Source organism: Strongylocentrotus purpuratus, unplaced genomic scaffold (genome assembly GCF_000002235.5).
Source record: "Strongylocentrotus purpuratus isolate Spur 01 unplaced genomic scaffold, Spur_5.0 spur5_scaffold_21, whole genome shotgun sequence".
NCBI classification, from domain to species: Eukaryota; Metazoa; Echinodermata; class Echinoidea; order Camarodonta; family Strongylocentrotidae; genus Strongylocentrotus; species Strongylocentrotus purpuratus.
Window position 1 is genome coordinate 29,097,626 of NW_022145607.1, and position 27,259 is coordinate 29,124,884.

Here is a 27,259-nt window from a genome sequence, read left to right on the forward strand (position 1 = left end):
TGGCCTCGTAACTGTGAGGCCTCAGGATCAAAACCGTGTCGATGTGCTATATTAGTGCCCTTTTGTGGGGCATTAATCCTCATTACTGTCATTTATGACTTAAGGGCGTAGGTCCCCTATTTGATAAGCATAGAAGCATACACATGCTTTAGCAGTCACGCAAAACACACATTTGCAAATCATATTCAATAAAATCTGAGAATGTATACTTTTATCTAGATCTATTATTTTTAAATTATTTTAAAAATAATTCCATAAATTGGGGTAAAACAAAAATATACTTCCTATATGAGCGACAGTGTAAAATCACAATAAATACATTTAACCACATGTGCAATTATACTTTTTTTTTATGGATGGAATTTCAAACATGTTTGTTTCACAAAACATATTCAATGTATTCAAGCATATGTGCTGTTTCACAATTTACAGGTATGCGCAAGTTAATGTGACTTTTGAAATTGGGTCATATTGGCCCGAATTCCCAAAAGAGGTTTGTAGACAGTCCTAGGATTATGTGCGTCATATGACGCATTTGACGGTTTAGACCTTATGCAAAGTGAAAATCGAATCGCAAAATTGTTTTTGTTTATATTATATCATGGATCAAACAAAACACTTAAATTGAACTGTTACATTCAGACCATGTGGTAAATCTTTTATGTCACCACAAAATTGTTATTTTTCTCACTACAAAGTCTTTTAGTATTGTTAACTGAAACATTTGTATCAGCAGATATTAGGCAGTCAATCAGTAATATTTAAAACCTCTAGAAACCAAATACTTTATAATACATGTCCAAAAAAAAATGATGTCCGTCATTTACCTTGTAGTGACTTGCGGGCTTGAAAGTCAACAGAGATCACAATTACCTCAAAAATAACAACATTGATGAGACAGTGCCTACATCAGCAGTTTTTGGCATAACAAAAAAAAAATCGAATTACCTCTTAAGAGTTTTAACGGATCGATAATCAACAGTTCAACACCCAGGTTGTTGATGTAATGCTGCATAAACTACGAAGTATTGTGGGAACACCAGGGAGGGGCCGTATTTTGAAATACATTTTGAGGTAATTCCAGTTGCAATTGAGTTAAATCTGTATTTTATAACTTATTACCGTATATATTGGAAATGTTTGTGGAATCCTTAATCAAATAATGTATAGCTCACTAAATAGATAGATAGTGGTGGTTATTTTACTTGACAGCTAAGAAAGCAATAAATGCTTGTTAGTAAACTCCAGTGTCAGCTGTTTCAGGCTTTACTTTGCCAAACCAATGCTATATTTGCACAATGTGAATTTCCCCAATATGGGCAACAGAAAAGCATAACAATAATTAAGAAGTGTCGAACTTCTCTCTTAGATTGATTGAGGCATGGAACGTCCTCATCCTTGCATTTAATAAATATGCGCTCAATCGCACATCTCCCGTTTTTGTGTGTGAAGATTTAAAGCCCCACTGTACTACTTGTATCTACATGCTCCCTCTATATAGAAAACTACCCCAATATGTGCCTTTTGGTCCCCCATGATCCTCTTTTTCTTATGTTAATTGAGAATTGAATCGATGAGATAGCCACCCGTCAGTGACTTCGCTGGATTGTCTAATCCTCTTTGACTGAACTAGTGCAGATGGCCTTTAAAGCACATCTGTGGTCGATCCTCTGAATAAAGAAATGGCTTCTGATGAGGCAGAGAAGGCATGGATACCTGCAAAATCGAAAGGAAAAAATGAACAATATCTTAAACAATATTCTTAATTACAACTTGTTCATTTTTTGCTTCGAGGGGGGTGGGTGGGGGGGGGGGTAATACTATAGAAAAGGATACAATGTATATGTACACATAATCAGGAATTATTCCATCCTGTGTCACTAATACAAAAACTATGAGGTTCCACTTAAACAAGAACTAATCCAGTTGCATCTAGATATCAAAAACATTACTTGTCATCTGTGAACTGAAATTTAAAAGCACATGAGCTCGTTTGAATTAATTACTTTTTGCCAGTTGTTACTATATTACCAAATGAACATTCCTAACATGTCACATGTTGGCCAAATATAAAAAAAGGAAACAAGATTGAGTAAGAAAAAGAATAAATAAATAATTTCATATGATGAAATAATCTACGTACCCTATAGTCTATCTCCAAGAATCAACTGTTATTCATTTGCCCTAGCATCAAGCTGTCAATTCAGTGCACACTCAGAAAAGATCCTGGTATCGTGGCTGCTACCAGTCCAGGCCACCTTGCAACGATACTAGTTATTTTCCCAGCATGATCACAGACAAACTGTCAATATGAAATAACATGTTGGCATTCATTAGTTCAGATTGGCCGTGAAATGTATCAATTTCATTTGTTATTTATGGTAATTAATGCAAATGAGGTTCAATATTTGATAATTGCTTTTCAATATCTATTTATACAACAAAAATTGGAATATCATGCTTATTACCTTATATTTATTGACTGATGGAGTATTTCTTCATTTTTAACTCATGTTTTTTATTGTTTATCTTGTAACAATGTAAACAAAAATACTCTCACTGTTAACAAAACATTTCGAGCCTAAAACAACAACACATGCTTTGTGGGGTGGGGAGGGGTACCCACTCACTCATCTTTGTATGGAAAATGAACCTGTTTGTGCTTCTAAAGTTTAACATATATAGTGGTAATTGCCATTGATCAATTTACATGCTTCTCTTTGTGTTTTTTCTTTGATTGATCAATGGCAAAAACAGTGCCCAATTGCCAACGGCCATCAACAAATTATCAGAAACCTAGAGGTCATTTCCATATTGCCAATAGATGGATGGAACAAGTGTTTATTTTTCCAATTTCCCTTTCGTTAAAAGCATATTAACGACAGATGTGTTAAGAGTTTTAAGTTTAACTATCCATTGGATAATCTTAATTGTGTACAAAGGCAGTGATATGAGTACCGGTAAGGGAATATTACTTTAATATCCATTTGGCCACTAAAAATCTTGCATTGGTCACCAATGAATTAGCATGGATGTAAAACACACAAGACTAGAGAGTATATATTTAATGTGAAAATGTTGCAACCTAAAAAAAGGCCTAAAGGGAAAGCCGTGCCGGATCCAGTCATGATGTATTCATTTATTCTCACCTGAACATCGATGGAGTACCTGTTCTTGCTATTGATGTAGTACCTGGCTCTTGCCCCATCAGGGCTCCTGATGTAAACATGTGTCCCATCAACAGCACCCACAACTCCTGGAAATCTGCAGTACTGGGAAAACTGGTTTTGAATAGAAGTTACTTTTTGCCTTGTTGTAACTTGTAGGAAACTTTATGACTTGTCCCTTTCTTCTGGCAACAGCTTCGAAAACATCCCTCACTACTCTGCATTTGGCAAACAAATGACTGTGACACGGCATGCTGCCTTCTCACCGTGCATCCTTTAGATCGAATTACCCTTAAAAATAGAAGAAAAACAAGCATTCAAATAAATAATTTTTTGCTGGTTTATGCTATTATATTTTTGCATCCCCAACTGTCACTGTCACTTAAAACAACAAATTATCCTGATTTATAGATGTGGTGTGAATCAGTTTAACATAAAAGACAAAATTGGTCATGCCTTTTTTAATCTCTTTCACGGCTTCACCTTTTGTAAAATTTAAGTACACAAAACAACAAATCACAAACTTGTTTCCAAGACATAATCTGAATAATTTCCTCATGTATTAAAGCCAAATAACAGTATTGGGAAATGCCCCACACACAAATTATGAAAATTATGCTTTCATCACCTACCATGTGAAGAAAAAAAAAATATCATAACTTATCCATCAATGTATGGTATATGACAGAAAATGCTTAGAAATTGAATAAGTCTATGTAAACGCACATGTGCATGGCATTGGGGGCTTGCACGGTCGTAGGCAGACCAGCGGAGCGCCGGGGCAAACGGACAGTGAATTTAGGCGGTCAACGTGAATTGAAGTATTTCTGCATTTTAATAACGAGACTATTATTTTTGACGGTGTGAATCAGTTTAACATAAAAGACAAAATTGGTCATGCCTTTTTTAATCTCTTTCACGGCTTCACCTTTTGTAAAATTTAAGTACACAAAACAACAAATCACAAACTTGTTTCCAAGACATAATCTGAATAATTTCCTCATGTATTAAAGCCAAATAACAGTATTGGGAAATGCCCCACACACAAATTATGAAAATTATGCTTTCATCACCTACCATGTGAAGAAAAAAAAAATATCATAACTTATCCATCAATGTATGGTATATGACAGAAAATGCTTAGAAATTGAATAAGTCTATGTAAACGCACATGTGCATGGCATTGGGGGCTTGCACGGTCGTAGGCAGACCAGCGGAGCGCCGGGGCAAACGGACAGTGAATTTAGGCGGTCAACGTGAATTGAAGTATTTCTGCATTTTAATAACGAGACTAGGGTTGGATTTTACAACAGAAGCCTTTTTTATAGTTATGTTAACAATATTCGTCAGGTAGTTTGGCCATGTTTTCGGTAACTTTCCCAATACAGAATTTGAATTCAAAGTACCTCAATCTAAGACAAAAGGCTCATCCTCCAGCGGGTTTTCCAAATAGCAGAGGCCTCTGCCCGGTTGTGCTGCTATATATTGCTCCAGCTTCTCCTCCAGGTGCTCCAGCTCATTATGCTGAATCAGCTGCATTTCTATCATCTTTACTGGAGTGAAGATAAAATGAAACAATGTTTTTAAAATAAAGAAATGTTACTTGTGCTTGTGACCTTATGGGTGTTCCTGGCTCTGGAGACCAAGCCAATTAAGCCAGTTATTTAAGACAATTAGAACCAGATCTAAATTTATTAAAAGCTTACCTTGTCAGTGCCATTCATTTTGGGGAACATTGTCATTGCTGATGCCCCTTAAATTTATATTTACCAGTGAAACAAGTGATGGACATCATTGCTACGCCTAGAGCCTGGCATTGGCATATAATGAATTTTTAATAACTAGACTAGTGTAGGCCTAGACCTATAGTCTACACTAATTGGCGTGTGTCATGGCATTGTTGACAACAAGACAAAATTAAACATGACAGTCATACTCAGATATAGTCTACCCTAGGCCCCCTAGGCCTAACTCCAGCCCATGGTTTAGGGGTGCGAGCTCCCCCGCCGCCTTGGGCGTTGGACTCGGACTCGACTCGGAGCTCTCTCAGTCCCTGAACTCTGGAATTATCATCATATTCATATTCATACGGTGTGAAAGTTGTAATTTTGTATTTGCCATTTAAAGTCATTTTATTTAGTATTTATTGATTTAGCTTGACATTGCAATAATGGAACAACAGAGGGCGTTTGTTCAAAGATTACTATGACTGTTCTTAAGTTTTTCTAGTTTAAAGGTCAGAAACTGGTTTGGCGCCACCTGTTGTTGGCTAATTTGAAATGATCATGTTTGCTACATGATTTCTGTTTTGTGAGGAAAATCTGTGGTTTTCGGGAGCATCCTTTGTCCCTGAGAGCTGTTTCTACAGTATTATGGAGGCACAGAGGTAAATTAAACCACATATTTGAGCATTATGAAAATGAATGTAAAAAAGGTAGTTTTTAAGTTGTTTACATTGTATGAAACTTACACAGTAGCAGCAGTAATTTGTATGGCAAATGTATAACATGTGTAAACTGTGTACCCACACATATGATAGTACAATTACCTTACCAGAGATATTTATTGAACATTTAATATGTCATACATCTATAATTGATATTTTGGTTTTGCTTAAAGTTGAAAGAAATAGTAAAGTTAAACGTATGATGCAGAAGAAGACATTCTATGATGAAAACGGATGAGGAATGTGAGCATATTTGTGTGAATGACAAGTCAAGGTTATGACTTTGTTATTGTGTTCCTTGACTATGATAAAGTCATTCAAGCTCGCTAAATATGGTCACATTATTAGCTGAAACCGAGTTAAATCTGAATTAGACATGATAAAGATAATGTAAGTTTAATTGTTTGTTAGCTATGACATTCTACCTAAAGTTCAGAGAGATTTGTCAAGTGTCTGACTTGTTATATAAGATTAACAAGCAAACATGAAAAGGAGTTAGACACTGATTTCAGACAATGCCTTTGATTTAGTAGAATGCTATAGCTGCTTTAATATTGTGAAACTTATATTCATGAACACATACTTATTATGCATTCCTGTTATGCTTTATCATGTACAGTTTTCAAGGAGTGAAGGTACAGCGAATGATTAAACGCCAAGGAGAAGAAACTGACACTCCCGTACAAAAAGTTGAGTCATTGTAATTATTCAGCCTCGCAAGCAGTCACATACGGCCTAGTCTAGGCTCTGTCCCTATATCAAGCAATCTTGAGTTGAGAATTTGCTGAGATAGATCAAATACAGAATGGCCATTGTTTTCTGTTTAACTTTCAGGCAGGATCAAGTTTGGAATTTGAAGGGGAAAAGATTTGAAAGAGACGATGGAAAGATTTCCTTTTGCGACAGCCACCTAAAATCTAGGCTAATCCTAGTTCATGTTTTATATATCATATAAGTCTAAGATAGACTTTATATCATTCTAAGCTGTACCCGTATTTTTGTTTAATTTAGGTGGCTGTAGGAAAAGGAAATCTTCCCGAGACGAATTCAAAGAATCGTAGTCTATTTTAAAGTCAGCACAAATGTTCATGCATGGGACTGATTGGAGAACAAAACTAATAGGCCGTCGGATTTGAAAACACCGAACATTTCATGGTAAATGGAAATTTATAAAGCATATCATATATTGAAATGTCAATAAAGTGAAGAGTATGGATTCGACTACATGTACATGTTTTATACTTACGATTTTAAGTAAAGGATCGAGAAATAGAGAGATTTCAATTGCACTAAAATCGGGCTGACCAGATGTAATCGCAGATTGTTTTGGCGGTGAAATATTTGGATAAAATTAATCGAGCGAAAACTATCTCCACGCAGTGCTGCATCCTGATTGGTTAATACCTCTCAGACCTGGTTTGAGAAATTACAAACCTCCCCTCTGAGCAGTCTGTAAAATTCGGGTCTGATGACGTACATACACCTTGGTCTGAGGACAAACCTCCTTTGTGAAATGTAATTTCAGACCAAGGTCTGAACTCAAACGTAAAACGCGTCATATGACGTACAAAAACCTTGGTTTGTCGACAAATCTCCTTAATTTGTTAAATGTATTTCAGACCAAGGTCTGAACCAAGGTCTAAAACGCGTCATTTGACGTACGAAAACCTTGGTTTGTCGACTAACCTTCCATTGTGAATTCGGGCCAGTTTATCCACAAACCTCCTTTGTGGATTCGGGCCATATGTGTCATGCTGACATATTATTCACCTATTCCATAACGATCTATTTACAAAGTTCAGCGAGGCTTATCTTTTGCCCATAAATCTGCATCGTGCAGTGACAATGGTTTAATATTTTGTCCCTCTATTTGCCTATTTTGCGCGACATGCAAGCATGCGTGAAAAGTGTCGTTAGCTTTGTAAAGGCATTCGTGGTGTCAGGTTCGGTTTAGTTTGGATGATATATACCTAGACGCCATCTTGATTTGCACAAATCACCAGTACATCGTCGAATAGTTCTACTTTAAGCGAAGTTTAAACATCAAAGAACAGCCAATCGAGGGGGTGAACTTTCTTTCGAACTTCAAAATACGAAGGTAAGAACAGTAAACTTTGAATTGTAGGAAGTGATCTGGGTCGTTTTGATGGGGTGTGGACAATTATTATTCCGTAAACACGGAAATGAAAGAAAAATCGATTAAACGGTCATGAAACGAGCGTAAAACGAGTAAGAGACGTAAATAGAATGATAATGAAGTGAGATCAAGAGAGAGAGAGGCAGTGACAGGAGGGTACCCTTAAAAAAAACCTAATGGTAAATGAATGGTGTTTGAATGGTAGCATCAATGGTAATTGGTATTTCAATGGTGTGCCAATGGTGGATTCTGTATGGTGAATGATGTTTCAATGGTGGTGTATGATTGTGAATGGTGTTTCAATGGTAGAGTCTGTATGGTGAATGGTGTTTCAATAGTGGAATTGTATGGTCAATGGTGTATCAATAGTGGCGCCTGTATGGTGAATGGTGTTTCAATGATGGAAGTGTATGGTGAATGGTGTTTCAATGGTAGAGTCTGTATGGTGAATGGTGTTTCAATGGTGGAATTGTATGGTCAATGGTGTTTCAATGGTAGAGTCTGTATGGTGAATGGTGTTTCAATGGTGGAATTGTATGGTCAATGGTGTTTCAATGGTGGCGTCTGTATGGTGAATGGTGTTTCAATGGTGGAATTGTATGGTCAATGGTGTTTCAATGGTAGAGTCTGTATGGTGAATGGTGTTTCAATGGTGGAATTGTATGGTCAATGGTGTTTCAATGGTGGCGTCTGTATGGTGAATGGTGTTCCAATTGTAGAGTCTGTATGGTGAATGGTGTTTCAATGTTGGAATTGTATGGTCAATGGTGTTTCAATGGTGGAAGTGTATGGTGGAAGGTGTTTCAATGGTAGAGTCAGTATGGTGAATGGTGTTTCAATGGTGGAATTGTATGGTCAATGGTGTTTCAATGGTGGCGTCTGTATGGTGAATGGTGTTCCAATTGTAGAGTCTGTATGGTGAATGGTGTTTCAATGTTGGAATTGTATGGTCAATGGTGTTTCAATGGTGGAAGTGTATGGTGGAAGGTGTTTCAATGGTAGAGTCAGTATGGTGAATGGTGTTTCAATGGTAGAGTCTGTATGGTGAATGGTGTTTCAATGGTGGAAGTGTATGGTCAATGGTGTTTCAATGGTAGAATCGGTATGGTGAATGGTGTTTCAATGGTAGAGTCTGTATGGTGAATGGTGTTTCAATGGTGGAATTTTATGGTCAATTTGGTTTCAATGGTGGAATTGTATGGTCAATGGTGTTTCACTGGTAGTGACTTTGAGAAAACTAGGTGTCCCTCATACAATTTGCTCTGTGATTCCGCTTTATTTTTCGAGAATTTTTCTTCATGATCAACGTTCAAAGCTGACCAACTGCAAGGAATAATACCCTAGTCCTCAGGAACAATGATGAATCTTTAGTTTTTTCTTCAATTTGGAGTAATTTTGGATCTGATATGTGTCTCTTTACCGTGAGTAACTGCTGTTTTGTGCCTGTGGTCCCACTCATATGACTCTGTAATGTACATTATTATACATTTGCTTACATGAACAGCCTGTTATTGTTAATTAAAGCAGCTTATAAATCATTCTATTTCATCACACAAATTGAAATATTGCAGTATTAGGGACACACCTTTAGAACTTTTATCAAGTTATTTATCTAATCGTAAACAATTAATAATTATTAGTGAAGCTGCCCTTACAACAAACAGTTCAATGGTATACCAATGGTATACCATTTTAAAATATTCAAATTTCAATATTGTAAATAGTACCATTCATCCCGTGATTATGCAAATGAGCGTCGAAAAAAATTATTATTAGGTTGAATGGTATTTTACTGGTATTTTTGGAGCTGCATCTCATTGAACGTGGTGTAAAGAAAAGGGGACTATAGGGGGGAGAGAGAGGAGACGGTTGAAAAGAGAAAGACGTGCAAAAAGAGTAAGAGAGAGGGGGTCAATAATAAAGACATATGTGCCTGGCTCTCACCAGACGATGTTAATAGAGAATGATGTGTAAAAAGAATGAGAAAGAGTTAGAGAGAGAGAGAGAGAGATGCGATTTGAAGATAGAAAGATATGCTAAGAGAGTTAGAGTGTGTGTGTGTGTGTGTGTGGGTGTGGGTGTGAGAGAGAAAGAGAGAGAGAGAGAGAAAGAAGGAGAGAGTCAATTACTAGAGAAACAGTACGTACGGTAATTCTGTCTGGAACCAGAAGGGCGTTAACACAGAGTTAACACCCATCTGGCTCTCCTAGACTATAATGATAAATAAGAGAGGTTTTTGTTTGTGTGTGTGTGTGTGTGTGCCACTAATGAGGTGTGTATTCACATTCAAACATCAAAATAAAGCTGTGAGAACAAATATAATTAACGTACAATGTTATCAATAGAAATCACATATTTTCTCAACTATACATTATTTTGCTACTTTTCACCTAAATTGCTTTTAACAGTTTCTCTGGCAACTTTTGGTCTGGCTTTTTGGCTGTTCTGTTTACTATTTGTCTTTCAAATATTATTTTAGTTTTAAACAGTTATCATTGAATCCAAACTTATCCGGACGACTAACATTTTTTAAATACACTAGAATGCGATCGTTGTTGCAACGTCTACCTCTCAGTCAATATTAATTATAAATGAGAGAGGGTATATAATGAAATATGATTTGGTTTTAAGAGAGAGAAAATGAACAGTTTTAATCACGTTTAATAGCACCAAGTTTTACAACATAACTCTTCACATAGCACAAACAGCAGAATACATTGACATTTATGTGAAAATTATGTTACGTTTCGCTCATAATGATAGTGTACTATTCAGTGAGTCTCGCGGCCTCAGTACACACACATCAATGACGTTTTGCATAATTATTATGAAATAGTGGATGCTGATAGTGGCGGGGGCGTGACAGGGAATAAAAATCATCAATCCTCCCCCCCCCCCGTAAAAATCAACGGGGGATCCCGTACCCTCGACGACGCACACACACACACACACACACCCACATAAACCCCTCTTCAATTTAACTGGCCTTGTGAATGAAGCCAATACATTAATTATGTGTAATGCTGAAATATTATTCACCTATTTCATGTCGATCTATTTACAAAATGCAGTAGGGCTTATCTTTTAAAAACTAATCTCCATCATGCAGTGACAATGGTTCATACTTGTTTCCTCTATTTGCCTATTTTGCACGACGTGCAAGCATTCGGGACAAGTATCGTTGGCTTTGTAAAGGCATTCATGGTGTCAGATGCGGTTCAGTTTGCATGGTTTACAGTTAGACGCCATCTTGATTTGCACAAATCACCAGTACATTATCTAATAGTCCTTCTTAAAGTAACTCGGTAACATTGTTGAAGGTTGATGAAAAGTTTGTATCATTTTGGTATGAAATGTTACTTAATATATTCCTTCTACTGTACTAACCCTCCAACATGCAAAATATCCTGAAAAAAATTCTCAAACCACAAAGATATGTATGGTCTTCTTGAAGGTGTCACTGTGCGACACCCTCTAACAGTAAATTCTCCCAACCAATTTCCATGTGAAAAAAGACATAATACAGGCGTTTAAAGAACTTTCCAAACTTAACTGTCTGGATTGATATATAGAACCAATTCAAGATAGAGAGCAGAAACATAGACAGAGCAAGAGAAGTAGGGGGAGACAGATGCAGAGAAGGAGAAAAGGCAGATAATGAAAGGGGAAGGGAAACAGAGCAAAAGAGAGGAGAGGACATACACACACGCAAACACGCACACCCATATACACCCCTCTTCGCTTTGACTGGCCTTGTGAATGAAGCCAATACATTCCTTATGTGTAATGCTGAAATATTATTAACTATTTCATGTCGATCTTTTTACAAAGTGCAGCGGGGCTTATCTTTTGCCCATAAATCTGCATCATGCAATGACAATGGTTCATATTTTGTCCCTCTATTTGCCGATTTTGCGCGACATGCAAGCATGCGTGAAAAGTGTCGTTGGCTTTGTAAAGGCATTCGTGGTGTAAGGTTCGGTTTAGTTTGGATGATATTTATTTAGACGCAATTTAGATTTGCACAAATCACCAGTACATTGTCGAATAGTTCTTCTTTAAGCGAAGTTTAAACATCAAAGAACAGCCAATCGAGGGAGTGAATTTTCTTTCGAACTTCAAAATACGAAGGTAGGAACAGCAAACATGAAATTGAACAAAGTGATCTGGGTCGTTTTGATGGGGGTGTGGACAATTATTATGTCGTAAACACGGAAATGAAAGAAAAATCGATTAAACGGTCATGAAACGAGCGGGAACGAGTATGAGACTTGAATAAAGTGATAATGAAGCGAGATCAAGAGAGAGAGAGAGAGGCAGAGACAGGGGAGTAGAGCTGGAGAAGAAGAGGAAGGGAGAGCAGGAGAGGGATAGGGAGACGGAGAGAGGAAGAGGGTGAACGAGTAGATATATATATATATATATATATATATATGTGCAGAGACAGAGCAAGAGAAAGAGAGCGGGCAGAAAAAAGGAGAGGGGAAGGGAAACAGATCAAGAAAGAGGAGAGAGAGAGAGAGAAATATGCAAAACATACACAATCTTTTCATGTAACCTTTTTTTGCCATGAATCAAGGCGTTACAACTAATGGTCACCTTTGACGCTCCTTTGTTCGGTATTATGATTTCAATTTGTTAAGGCCCGGTCACACAGCCCTCCACGGGCGTATCGCGGCCGAATCACGGCCAAAAATTTCTGCCCGTGAAACAGACGCTGTTGGACGCTTTGAGGTCGCGATAAAGACGCGATACAGCCGTACTTTACCCGTCGTTACACGCGGTAAGAAATTCACACGCGGTTGGCCGCGCGAAAAAGTTTTGGGCTGCCCAAAAATTTAGACCGCGGGTAATCGCGGGCGGTACACGTGGTACACGTGGTACACACGCGGTAAAGACGCGGTACATACGCGGAACGAACGTGCTAGGACGTGCTACGGCCGCGGTTAAGACGTGGTTACACGCGGAATTGGACGCGAAATTTTAGCGGGTAATCGCGGGTGGAGCACGGTCATAGCACGTTTGTTCCGCGTCTGTACCGCGTTGTTATCACGTGCATTAGCGTGTGTACCGCGTGTAAGCGTGGTAGGCCGCGGTACCGCCGCGCTTCACCCGCGATAAGGACGCGGAACAGTCGCCGGCGTCTGTTCCGCGGGCATACCACGGGTAAACCGCGGGTAAGCCAATTTTGCACATTTTCCACCACGGGCAACCGCGGGCAAAAAAAAGTCGCGAAATTTTACCCGCGATACAGACGCGAAAGGCTGTGTGACCGGGCCTTTAGCGCCACACTTTCAATACAGGATATGTTACCTCCTCGAACTATTTTTTGTAATCTACAACATTTACTTTGTTTACATAAATAAGTATTATTTAAAAACTGAAATTCTCCTTTTCTACCTCCATTCAAGCCTAATTTGTGATGAACACATTTTGTGTCTGTTTTAACGTAATAATCCTACCATTTTATTATGAGGAAATGTTTTGTTTATGTTTTACGCAGTTTGTAATTAATTAAGTTCAAACATATTTTGTTGTAAAATCATTTGTAATTCAGCTCTCGACCTGCAATGATGATTATTGAATAAATAGCATCATTATTATGATTATATTTGTTATTACTATTATTATTATTATTAACTATTGATACTTTAAATCACGGGTGGCCAACCTTTTAAAGCTCGCGGGTCACAGTTAACGGTTGGAATAACTTGGCGGGCCGTAGGTAGTCTTCTATCCCCCCCCCCCCCTCTCCCCCCCCCACACACACACACACACGCACACGCACACGTTCAATACGTGTACACACCGGTAACTTTGCACACACAAAAACAAGTTAACACAGAGTTAACATCCTTATGGCTCTCACCAGACTATAATGATCAATAAGAGAGGGTTTTTTTTTTTTTTTTTTTTGTGTGTGTGTGTCACTAATGAGGTGTGTATTCACATTCAAAAATCAAAATAAAGCTGTGAGAAAAAATATAATGGACGTACAATGTTATCAATATAAATCACATATTTTCTCAACTATACAATATTTTGCTACTTTTCATCTGAAGTGCTTTTAACAGTTTCTCTGGCAATTTTTGGTCTGGCTTTTTTAACTGTTCTGTTTACTATTTCTCTTGCAAATATTATTTTAGTTTTTAACAGTTATCATTGAATCCATACTTATTCCTGACGACTAACATTTTGTAAATACACCAGAATGCGATCGTTGTTACAACGTCTAACTCTCAGTCAATATTAATGATTAATGAGAGAGGGTATATAATGAAATATGATTTGGATTTAAGAGAGAGAAAATGAACAGTTTTAATTACGTTTAATAGCACCAAGTTTTACACATAACTCTTCACAAAGCACAAACAGCAGAATACACTGACTTTTATGTGAAAATTATGTTACCTTTCGCTCATAATGATACTATTCATTGAGTCGTGCGGCCTAAATACACACACATCAATGACGTTTTGCATAATTATTATGAAATAGTGAATGCTGATACAGTATTCTGTGGCGGGGGCGTGGAGGGGATACAAACAAAATCCGTGAAATCAATCCTCCCCCCCCCCCCGTAAAATCAACTGGGCATCTCCTACCCTCGACGCACGCACACACACACCCACATACACCCCTCTTCGCTTTGACTGGCCTTGTGAATGAAGCCAATACACTCCTTATGTGTAATGCTAAAATATTATTCACCTATTTCATGTCGATCTATTTACAGCATGCAGTGGGGCTTATCTTTTATCAATTAATCTGCATCATGCTGTGACAATGGTTCATATTTGTTCCCTCTATTTGCCTATTTTGCACGAGATGCAAGCATTCGGGACAAGTATAGTTGGCTTTGTAAAGGCATTCGTGGTGTCAGATGCGGTTCACGCATATTTTGTTGTACACAACTGTTTAGCCACTTCAGTCAAATATACTGTGCAAACGACTAGAGACAGAGTCTAGCATTACCCTTAGCAGTGTTGGATTGCTTGAGCTGCACATGACATACTCGTTATATGTTTCGGGTTAAATCTATCCTCTCTTCTCTTTCACTATTTATTTCTGCGTTCTCCTTCAATCTATCCTCTTCTCTTTTGTCATGTATTTCTTTTCTTTCTTCAATCTATCCTTTTTCTCCTTCGTTATATATTTCTTTGTTTTTCCACATTCTATCCCCCTGCAGTTCTTTTATTCTTTTGTTCCCCTTTACTCTAACCTCTTTTCTTTTATTCTTTTGTTCCCCTTCACTCTAACCTCTTTTCTTTTATTCTTTTGTTCCCCTTCACTCTAACCTCTTTTCTTTTATTCTTTTGTTCCCCTTCACTCTAACCTCTTCTCTTTTGTTTTATGTATTTCTTTTGTTTCTCCTTCAATCTATCCTTTTCTCCTTCGTCATCTATTTCTTTGTTTTATTTCCTTTCTTCTTCTTTATGTCCCTGTTTTTCCTTAGTCTAGATCTATGATCCCCTTATTGCTCTTCTATTATATATTTCTATGTTCTTCCTTTGACTTATTCTCTTCTCTTTCCTTGTGTATTTCCTTGTTTTTCCTTCTCCATATCCTCTCCAGTACCATCCTTGTTTTCCCCTTTCTATCATTTACCCTTCCATGGGTGTACGTGCTTGCACATATAGTGCGCTGACGATTTAGACTCTTTCACCAGAGCTCTTCTTGGAATTGTTTCGCGAAAATGGCTAAACAGTTGTGTAAAGAAAATATGCGCGTGCGGCTCAGTTTGCATGGTGTACAGTTAGACGCCATCTTGATTTGCACAAATCATCAGTACATTATCGAATAAACCTTCTTAAAGTAACTCGCTAACATTGTTGAAGGTTGATGAAAAGTCTGCATCATTTTCATATGAAATGTATTCCTTCTACTGTACTAACCCTCTAAAAGTATACAAACTAATAATGTAAAATATGAATTATGAAATGTGTAGACTTGATATTTCATTCATTACTTGTTCAACAAATGACTTGTAACAGAATTCCGAAACCTATTTCTAGACCTTGTCAATCTGACTTCAACAGGTAATCTATTACAAAATTCACTGCCCACAAAAGACAATGAAAACCCTCTTTCCAAACTTAACTGTCTGAATTGATATATAGAACAAATTCAAGATAGAGAGACAGAGACAGAGCAAGAGAAGTACGGTAAGACAGAGAGAGAGAAAGGGTGAAAGAGTAAAGATAGATAGAAAGAGAGAGATGCAGAGAAGGAGAAAGGGCAGAACATGAAAGGGGAATAGAAACAGAGCAAGAGAGAGAGAGAGGAGAGGACACACACACACACACACACAAGCACACAAACACGCACACCTACACACATCCCTCTTCGCTTTGACTGGCCTTGTGAATTAAGCCAATACATTCCTTATGTGTAATGCTGAACTATTATTCACCTATTTCACGTCGATCTTTTTACAAAGTGCAGCGGGGCTTATCTTTTGCCCATAAATCTGCCTCATGCAGTGACAATGGTTCATATTTGTCCCCTTCATTTGGCTTTCATCGAAAGGGTGCGGTGCGGTGCGGCGCGGTGTGGTGTGCTCAACGCACCCATTCGATAAAAGAGGGGGGCCTTTTCTCGAAAGGGTGCGTTGAGAGCGGAGTACCGTTTTAACACACCCTTTCGATAAAAGCGGGGGGCTTTTCTCGATAGGGTGCGTCGACTAGTCTTTCGCATCAGTCGTTTAAAATGAGGATCTCGGACAGAAGGTAATAGTTGCCAATCTAAGTATATCGAAAATGGAATGGTCTTGATTACAGAGTGGTCTCTTTCGTTATTACTATGTTGATGGGGGAGACAGAGAGAAGGAAAAAAGGGAAAGGGAAGATAAAAGGAAAGAAAGAAGAATAAGAAGAGAAGAGGGAAACGGGGGGGCGAAGGACTCTTGCCCCCCCCCCCCCCCGCCAAAAAATAAATCAGAGAGAGAGAAGGGAAAGGGAAAGAGAAGATAAAAGGAAAGAAAGAAGAAGAAGAAGGAAAGAGGGAAACGTGGGCAAAGGGCTTTTGCCTCCTCCCCCCCCCCCCCCGCCAACAAATAAATAGGAGAGAGAGAGCGATAGAGAGAAGGGAAAAGGAAAGGGAAAGAAAATATAAAAGGAAAGAAAGAAGAAGGAAAGAGGGAAATGGGGGAAGGTTTATTTAATACATTTTCGATATACTTAAATTGGCAACTATTACCTTCTGTCCGAGATCCTCATTTTAAACGACTGATGCGAAAGACTAGTCGACACACCCTTTCGAGAAAAGCCCCCCCGCTTTCATCGAAAGGGTGTGTTAAAACGGTACTCCGCTCTCAACGCACCCTTTCGAGAAAAGGCCCCCCTCTTTTATCGAATGGGTGCGTTGAGCACACCACACCGCGCCGCACCGCACCGCACCGCACCCTTTCGATGAAAGCCCCTTCATTTGCCTATTTTGCACGAGATGCAAGCAATCGGGACAAGTATCGTTGGCTTTGTAAAGGCATTCGTGGTGTCAGGTGCGGTTCAGTTTGCCTGGTATACAGTTAGACGCCATCTTGATTTGCACAATTTACCAGTACATTATCGAATAGTTCTTCTTTAAAGGTACTATGTCCCTTTTGCAGCCAACCTCAAATTCTGTAGAACTTTGCAGGAATTATGAATATGTCATGTATGTCCTATCTGAAATTTAAACGTTAGCAGTGTCCTCATATTCAAATTATGCAAGGAAACCCGTTTACTTGCTAAACTTCACTGTCAGACACTATTGAGTGACTGACTGGCTTTTTTTCTTCTTTGCTAATGACATACATGAAAAGAGTTGTAAAGGGTACATGAGCATTTGTCTACATCAATAACCCACTTATTGTGATGGCCAAGATTAAACTGATTGAATCTTTGTGCAGCATAAAACGTATGACCATTCGGTATAATCGTCTGAAAATCAAGACTATTACTTTTGGGCTCTATAGCCCTAAAGTCGATTTGACAACTAATAGTCACTATTTTCCCACTTGAAGACATTTTCAAGCCCCACCTTTTTTAGGGAACTTCTAAATTAGTATTATCTTTCAAATGCAGTTGGAATTTAACTTTTTCATTTTTTGGGCCTGCAAACGGGACATAGTACCTTTAAGCGAAGTTTAAACATCAAAGAATAGCCAATCGAGGGGGTGAACATTCTTTCGGACTTAAAAATACGAAGGTAAGAACAGCAAACTTTCAATTGTAGGAAGTGATATGGGTCGTTTTGATGGGGATGTGGACAATTATTACGTCGTAAACGCGGAAATGAAAGACAAATCGATTAAACGGTCATGAAACGAGGGTGAACGAGTATGAGACGTAAATGAAATGATAATGAAGCAAGATCAAGAGAGAGAGACAGAGACAGGGGAGTAGAGCAGGAGAAGAAGAGGGAGGGAGAGCAATAGAGGGATAGGGAGACGGAGAGAGGGACAGGGTGAACGAGTAGATATATATATATATATATGTGTGTGTGTGTGTGTGTGTGTGCAGAGACAGAGCAAGAGAAGGAGAGCGGGCAGAAAAAAAGGAGAGGGGAAGGGAAACAGAACAAGATAGAGGAGAGAGAGAGAAAAATGCAAAACATACACAGTCTTTTCATGTAACCTTATTTGGCCATGAATCAAAGCGTTACAACTAATGGTCACCTTTGACGCTTCTTTGTTTACGTTCGGTATTATGATTTCAATTTGTTGAGCCACACTTTCAAAAGCTTTCCCTGGATTCACATTCCGCATATTGAACGAATGGGACAACTATGAACGCGAACAACCAACTCGTAGAAAAAGAAAAAAATAACACTATTGCTAATGCCTAGGTCAAATTTGCCACGGCAGCCGTGCGGTCTTAATTATATACAGCCAATAGCAATAATAGGAACGCCGCAGCTTTCCCACGGTCACATACGGTAGCGGTCACATTGTTAGGGTAGCCGAACGGCGTATCTTGAATTTGAATCTGCGACTGCCGTACGGCCTTTGAAGTGATCACGCATGGTCGCCTTAAGGCTTCCCTGCGGCGGCCGCAGCTTTGTCGACAAATACTAAGGTAGACGCAATGTAGCCGCAATGGGTCCGCAAGGTGGCCTAAGGGGGACCAAACTTCGACCATGCCGCCAGACTGATGCTACCGCTCCATCCCTGGAGTATATTAAACGTAAGGCTACCGTACGCTCGACGTACGGTCGCCGTGGAACCGCTCTACGCCTCTAATCGCTACGGCGCGTCTAATCGCTACGGTGAACCTTGAAATGAAATGAAAACAGTTATAACTCCCACGGCGACCCGTCCGGTCTGTAGAGATAGGGATAAGCCCTAGGGTGACCCTGAGGACGCCGCAGATTCTTTGCGGCCGCTGCAAGTAACTCTCAATTTCGGAGGCGTAGGGCAGCCGTATCCTAGCCGTAGAGCAAATATGACCTAGGCATAAAGGACCTCTTCAAAGGGCAGTTTTTACGGTGGATTTTGTCCAGGTTTGCTCCCTCGAGGTAAATTGTACCAACATCTTCTGGAATATAAAAAGCGGTGCAAATTTGCAATCAAGCACCATGCATTATACGTTCTCTTATAATTATGTAATCTAAAACGAATACATTTTTCCTACATGGCATGTTAAGATAAATCCGTTAGCAAATTAGATACTATTTTGGTATACAAAGTCATATTGACTGTTTCGTGAATTTACCCAGCATTGATATTTGTTTCTCTTTAACAACACAGTATCCTTATGTCACCATGCCTGTGTCTCTTGGTGAATGGCGTGTCAGGATCGGCACGTTCATGCGCCGTCGGAGGAAAGAATATGACTACAACTACTTTTGGAGCAAACTTAACAACTTAATTAAAAAAAGCAAGAATGCGGAGCCACCCAAAGAAAACGACAATCCTGAGTGTAACATCTCATCTCGTACTGGCTCTTCACCTGATGCGAATAGTTCTCAAGGGAAAACGGATTGTCGACCTGCGTCTCCTTACAATGTCAACCTGAATACCGCTCAAACCGGGCCTTCATGTGACGTCAGCATTAGCAGATGTAATGCTAATTGTCAGACTCGGTCACCATGTGACGGTCCAGAGTTTGATACTGTAACGGAGAGAGGATTCCCATGTGATGTAAAAAGACCCGGTCATAGCGATGTCTCTCACTCTGAGTCTTCGTGTGCTGAAAACAGTGGTTCTCCAACAGCAAATGAGACCAACCCTGTCCACGATAACACTGACATTCAGAACCCAGTTCCCCGACCCTGTGTAGAAGACGAATTGGACAATAGATACATAACCATTAATCTAGTGTCACATGAATACCCCCCTAATCCCGTTCAAATAATAGAACTACCTGAAGTTGTCACATCAGAATCGTACTCAGATGTACCTGTAGCCATCGCGGGTGAAACAGATCGTATCCAAACAGACGTGGAGGAGACATCAAGCTCTTCACCGTCGGGGATAGAGGACCTATCATCGGGCTTGCCACCTAAACCAAGGCAAGATACAACGAGAAGCACCGAGCAAACAACACCATCCAACAGGGTATGATTGATATTTATATGTATTTCCCAGAGCAACCCTATCCCATTATAACAAAAATGAGACAGACGAAGAAAAAATATAGAAGAAATATAAATATTTTTTTTTAAATGTATATAATTCTTCTTCCATAATTTTTTGTTTTAATAGGACACGGTAACTTGAAAAATTGGTGCTATACAAGATGTTTCATAAAAGACAGTTTGATTTTTTCAATTTGCTATGGATTTTTTTTATATTTAACGATAGTTGCACTATAATCAATGGTAAAAGTGTCCTTTACCCTTTCACACAATACTTATTCACACGTGATTCTAAATGTATTTTGACAAATAACGTCTGATTATTATTTTGAAAATCGATTTCTGTCCATCAATTTCATTAAGGAATCAAGGGAATATCATGAATCACCTTGTCCAATAAATTCATGAACATTCATCATTTATCACCTGCCAGTGCTATTTGTATATTAGAAATGTTAAAATAATCTAGAAACCATTGATTAAAAAAACCGCCAGAAATACAATGTGGCACTAGGATAATATCTCAGTATGGCTTGTTTATAGTTTACAGAGTTCAAAGTGTGTCTTCTATTCGTAATTTTATCTTCGCTCTTAGGAAGTAACAGAGCATCACGGATCACCGACTTATCCGATCCCCGTATCAGGGACAGCCACCAGTGAAGCAGATGCAATCAAAGGAAATGACTGTCCACACATGACCAATATACTCCTATTGAGATCCGGTGACGTAGAACGAAACCCTGGTCCAAATGATAAGTAAGCAGCATGAAAGAACAACTTTGGAACATTAAAATCCATTGTTTCATATTCGGTTGAACCCGAATCCGAGTCTACGATTACGTTAATTGAAGGACAACTAAATTAGACTAATTTTCTTTGTTAAACCCGATTCTGAACAAACCCTTCAACCCACCGTCGGGTTTCAATTCTTGACTAGTAAAATACGGGTCATTGAGTTAGCAGGTAAAACTAATCTTTGGATTTGATGAATGAAATCAAAAGGGAAGAAGTTTTGCGTATTCTCGTTATGTTTGAAAGGTACATGTCGTAATATTTTTGCATTTTTTTAATAGTACTTGCATTACAGGTGACGATATCAATTATTATAATTCAATGCCGTAAAACACTGTATTCATCAGTCAAAGGAGCAAGATGAAAGTTCTCTTAATACAAAATTACACAATTATATATACAGCACTGTATGAAAATAATCATTTTTTTTTATGTCTATAATTTAGCCCTGGATGTCTGACCGAGCTCGAGCTTTATCTCATTGCCGACGGTATGGATCCCTCAGACTTCAGGAAGGTCGGACTAGCTTTTGGATTCTCCGAGGCTCAACTAAGTCGATTTGAAAAAGACAAGCTTGGCGACTCCATGCATGCTACCTATCAGATGCTTTACGAATGGCGGAAGACAGTACGTGATAGCGAGGCGAGGGAGACATTGGTCGACATGTTAGAAAGCATTAAGCTGGTACAGCTTGCTGATAGTGTACGAAAAGGTAATAATGATGATGGTGGGTTCATGTATAGCTATAAAAATTTAGGTACATTTTTCTACACTCGACCAAAGTGAGATATATGGGTATATTAACTCCTTAAAACGCTCGAGCAATGTAATGGCAGCCATGTTAAAGACGGGGCAATACTCTTCGAGCTTGTCAAGTTAGACATGAGCGCTATACAAGAACCCATTTTAATTATTAGTATTATTGCTATTATGTGCTAATTTTATAGGTAAAATTGCGCCTTCCATTTAAAATTTGCACTGCAGCAAAGTGAGTTTTGGAATATTGAATTATTGAACATTTACTATATAGGAGTCCTCACTTTTGCTGGATACTGCGTACAATGTATATAATATACATTGACACATATATATATATATATATATATATATATATATATAGCGAGAGAGAGGGAGAGAGAGAGAGAGAGAGAGATGTATCACGTTAGTATCCCCACTAAAGTTAGGATCAGATTAAATGTGTAAGGAAATTGCACATTTAATCTCAACACCAGAATACGCGCTAACGGAACCAAAGCCTCAGATGTATATTCATATTGGATAAAGAGTTACAAAGAAGGAATCTCTGTCAGAAAGCACGGAAAGAGAACGTTATTATGAAAGATGCATTTGATTAATTCATGAATTATACGCATATCAATCCAGGAGTGTAGCTTTTGAAACTAGAAATCGTTTTTATCATCTTTAGTTATAAAATGCACAAGACCATGCACATTTAACAGTTTGATACCGCAAGATTTGCTCCATAGAAGATGGCCTAAAACCCCACCATGCAATTAACCAAAAGGCCTGGCATCTTAGCATCAACGGAGTAACCCTTCCCTGGGGCAGTGACATCAGGGTACAATGTCAATCCGTTAATCACTGTGAGAGCCCCTATCTAGGAAATAGATAATTTGTCAACCACAGATCATGATCCACACGCAAATTTAAATTGAGATTTGGGAAGTTACGTATATTGATATTACATTTTTGTGGTTCATGGTTTATGTATTTTTTTTTTGTAGGGGGGGGGGGGCTGGGGAGCTGCTGTTTTTTTTTTTTTACAGTGTTTTACGTTTAAACAATAATAACTTTAGAGACAACTTTCTTAACCATCTCATTACAGGTCAGGTTGGTGATGACATACCCTCAATGACAGAGGAGGAAATCAAGCGGGTTGCTGAAGAGATCAAACGCTATTATACAATTTATCTATGTCAAATTCAAGCCGATCCACTGAACAGCGAGCTTCAAATTGAATTTGACCGAATCTTCACCAATCTAACGTTGATGGAAGAAGACAAAGGTACAACGCGCAAGATACCGCTTCTCTACGACGACCTCCTCAGGACGAAAGTCAACAAAATCTGTGCCAAACGCTTGTTGGTGGAAGGTGAAGGTGGTGCGGGGAAGACCACTTTCTGCGCCAAGATCGCTTGGGACTGGATCCACGGAAAAGGTTACCAAGATTTCAAACTAGTTCTTGTCATCCTTTTTCGCGAGGCAAAGGAAAAGACTGTTGGAGAGATAGTGAAAACGTATCTTTCTGACAAAAATCCAGTCACTGCCAAGCAGCTAGACAAGCACATCCTTTCAAATTCTGATGATGTCTTTCTTGTCATGGACGGCCTAGATGAGTCTACTGTTGATCTTAACTGCATTCAGCAAATCGCCCTGATTATTCTTGATAAGCTGTTCAAGTCAGGGACAGTACTTATTACATCGCGACAATGGAGATCAGATGAGATTAGGAAGAATGCCGATCTCAGAAAGGGGTTTGCTTTCATTGCTCTGGAAGGTTTCTCTGCTGAAAACCTCTCTTCCTACATCACCAAGTACTTTCATCCAGACACAGCTTCCTCTGAAGATCTGAACCGATTCATATCGAACAACGATGTGATCAGAGAGAACATGGCCCCTTACCCCATATACACAGCCATGCTATGCATCATGTGGAAAGAGTTTGATGGAAAGCGCCGAGAGGCAATGTCCAAGCTGCAAACATTTTCCCAGCTCTTCAATGAGATGATTGACTTTTTGGTTGATCATTACCTATCGAAGCACTTTCAATCATGTATTGTTGAAGGCATATTGAGAGAGAATCGTTCAGATATTCGTCATCATCTGCTTCAAATTGGCCACATTGCCTTCAGGGGACTTCTTGAGAGACGGTTAGTATTCACAGAAGAAGAGTTTCAGAGTTATCCAGAGTCCATCGATGTAGGTTGTAAAGTTGGTGTGCTCACCAGAGAAAAGAAAGTTCTTCCAAGAAAAGACAGAAGAACTAATCCAAATACAGTAGTTCAATCGGTGCATTTCCCTCATAAGCTCTTCCAGGAATATCTATCAGGAATGTATCTTGCATCTCTATTCAACTCACATTGTAATGAGTATGACAGGTTGATAGCGATAATCATGAAGGATGCAGGGGAATACCGGTACCTACTGTACTTCACCTCGGCCCAGCAGAAGGAGATCGGATTGGATATCGTATCTCATCTCAAAGCAGGAAAAAGAAAGCGTAGACATGATGATGACTTCGTCGTAGATGTAGCATACGAGAGCCAAGACCAGGCAGTGGCCAAAGCAGTGGCGGATCACCTCTCCTCTGAGTCTAGCAAGACACTGACGATCACCGAGAGCATGCAGGCACACACAGTATCAGGGCATATCTTCATCATGAATCATCGTGAAGTGGTAAGGAAAATAACGTCGAAGTTTTGCAAGTTAGACTTAGGATAACGTCGTTTGGTTTCAACACTTAACTGTATACATACACCCTGTATACTAACGATGCGCGACACGTTCTGTATTAAAAAACTTTTCTTCACCCAAATGTTGGAAAGAAGCTTGGTAGAATCAATTTTCTTTAATCATGATGCATGTTTAAATCCACTTATATGGATCTAGTGTGGGTGCAACTCTGATTATCATTTTTAATCTGAAAATTGCAATGTAGGCCTACACGAATTTCGTTTTACTATTATTATCTACAAGAGTTAATGAGTATTAGGACTTATGTCTGTTAGTAGTAGTTGTGATTTATTGTGGTTGTAGCACAACCGATCTTGCGTGTATTTGCAATGAAATGTTGTTTAATAATATAACACTTTTAATATCACGAATTCCACTGGGATTTGCACGTGCATTCTGTTCAAACCAGTATGATAAAACGCTAACTTAAATTATGATGAGATAACGTACATAACCCAGAAAAGTTTACATTTGGTAGGATCAGAATAATTCCTTTCAAATGCAAAGTGTTATTTTAAAGTTATTTGATGTTCTTCGTATAATATAGATTTTTGAAAGCAGAATAAAAACCAAAGGGGAAATGGAAGGAAAAAAAAACATATAAACAAAATCAGTTTCTATTAAGGTGACTAATAAGGATAATATGGTATTATTTTTATGATATACGTTTCTAGCCTCACAATATTATTTGTGTTCATGTACATTGTAGGATCACCTGATAATTGAGAAGCCATGTGGACGGACGGCTTCAGAGGACCTGGTTGAACTCATGTGCTCATCACGAACACTGAGATCTGTGAAGATCGCTACTACTATCCCTATGCATGATGTCTTCTACTCGGTGCTTGCGAATAAGGCAGCCGACTCCAAGGTCCGTATACATCTGTGTATTATCCACGTTCTGGTATATTTGGTACTTCTTTATTTTAAAAGGAATGGATGCCATATTCAGTCAGGATAATAGTTTTTCATAAGATGTCATAAGATTAATTAAATTAGGAGAATACTGGAAAATAGAAAGGTTTTTTTTAGATAAATATATTTCAATTTTAGGCGAATTTACTTTTTTCAAGTACACAAAAAAGAAAAATATTCCACTATTTTATATAGTACTTATGCTTAACTCTTTGTTTGCTTTGTTCGCCGATTTGCACGGACGTAGGCGTGCCAACTTCGCATTTTTGCACAGATGTATACGAGTCAATTAGACATTCATAATACCGCTCGCAGTGTGTAGCCACGCGTTGCGTTTACTATTGTTTACATTGTATACATCGCACACTTTCCGGTAAACTGTTTTTCTTCATAGTGTTACATTCGAAATTACCGTGTATTTAGCGGTTTTCTTTGGATTTTTTTTACTGATGTTACGATGGCACCTGCTGGAAAACGTCAACGTGTGTTTAGTGTAGAGGAGGCTCGAGATCTTGTTACTATGGAAGCATGGAGCATGGACTCTGATTCCGACGAATCGAGCAGTGACGAAGACTCTAGTGATAAAAGTGTTCCCTGAGAGTAGACTGATAGAATAAGAATGAATAAAAATTAATGAAAGAGCTAGAGATGACAGCAAGAAAGAGAGTAGACTGATAGAATAAGAATGAATAAAAAAAATGAAAGAAGGAGATAGAGATGACAGCAAGAAAGAGAGTAGACAGTGATAGAATAAGAATGAATAAAAATAATGAAAGAAAGAGATAGAGATGACAGCAAGAAAGAGAGTAGACTGATAGAATAAGAATGAATAAAAATTAATGAAAGAGCTAGAGATGACAGCAAGAAAGAGAGTAGACAGTGATAGAATAAGAATGAATAAAACTAATGAAAGAAAGATGTATCCTGTCTTGCCGTCATCTTTATATCTTTCTTTTATTATCTTTATTCATTCTTATGCTATCAGTGTTTACTCTCTTTCTTTCCGTCATCTCTATCTTATTATTATTATCATTTTCCTATCTATATGTACCCTATGTCTTGCCGTCATCTGTATATCTTTTTCTTATTATCTTTATTCATTATTATGCTATGAGTGTAATACTCTCTTTCTTGCCGTCATCTCTATCTCATTATTATTATCATTTTCCTATCTATATGTACCCTATGTCTTGCCGTCATCTCTATATCTTTCTCTTATTATCTTTATTCATTCTTATGCTATCAGTGTTTACTCTCTTTCTTTCCGTCATCTCTATCTTATTATTATTATCATTTTCCTATCTATAATTATGTACCCTATGTCTTGCCGTCATCTCTATATCTTTCTCTTATTATCTTTATTCATTCTTATGCTATCAGTGTTTACTCTCTTTCTTGCCGTCATCTCTATCTTATTATTATTATCATTTTCCTATCTATATGTACCCTATGTCTTGCCGTCATCTGTATATCTTTCTCTTATTATCTTTATTCATTCTTATGCTATCAGTGTTTACTCTCTTTCTTGCCGTCATCTCTATCTTATTATTATTATTATTTTCCTATCAATATGTATCCTATGTCTTGCCGTCATCTCTATATATTTCTCTTATTATCTTTATTCATTCTTGTGCTATCAGTGTTTACTCTCTTTCTTTCCGTCATCTCTATCTTTTTATTATTATCATTTTCCTATCTATATGTACCCTATGTCTTGCCGTCATCTCTATATCTTTCTCTTATTATCTTTATTCATTCTTATGCTATCAG

General features: G+C 38.3%; 1 protein-coding gene and 1 long non-coding RNA gene across 2 annotated transcripts; one reads left to right on the forward strand and one right to left on the reverse strand.

Annotated features, from left to right (window-relative positions):
- Positions 1–297: 297 nt before the first annotated feature.
- On the reverse strand, positions 298–3,371 carry LOC115928010. Its single transcript, XR_004065815.1, has 3 exons — positions 3,150–3,371; positions 2,144–2,302; positions 298–1,716 (listed from the first exon to the last, which is right to left on the reverse strand). It is a non-coding gene; the product is annotated as an uncharacterized LOC115928010 (long non-coding RNA).
- An 8,285-nt stretch (positions 3,372–11,656) lies between these two features.
- Positions 11,657–25,585, forward strand: LOC105442409. Its single transcript, XM_030994311.1, has 6 exons — positions 11,657–11,881; positions 19,479–20,288; positions 20,904–21,064; positions 21,547–21,812; positions 22,947–24,517; positions 25,284–25,585. The coding sequence occupies exons 2-6, from the start codon at positions 19,494–19,496 to the stop codon at positions 25,533–25,535; spliced, it is 3,045 nt and encodes a 1,014-aa protein (XP_030850171.1). The 5' UTR covers positions 11,657–11,881; positions 19,479–19,493; the 3' UTR covers positions 25,536–25,585.
- Positions 25,586–27,259: the final 1,674 nt, after the last annotated feature.

Excerpts from the sequence above, each read along its gene's own strand:
- LOC105442409 (XM_030994311.1), top strand. The coding sequence starts at position 19,494 with ATGCCTGTGTCTCTTGGTGAATGGCGTGTCAGGATCGGCACGTTCATG. Across the intron at positions 20,289-20,903 it reads AAACAACACCATCCAACAGG|GAAGTAACAGAGCATCACGG; the intron begins GTATGATTGATA and ends CTTCGCTCTTAG. Across the intron at positions 21,065-21,546 it reads AACCCTGGTCCAAATGATAA|CCCTGGATGTCTGACCGAGC; the intron begins GTAAGCAGCATG and ends TCTATAATTTAG.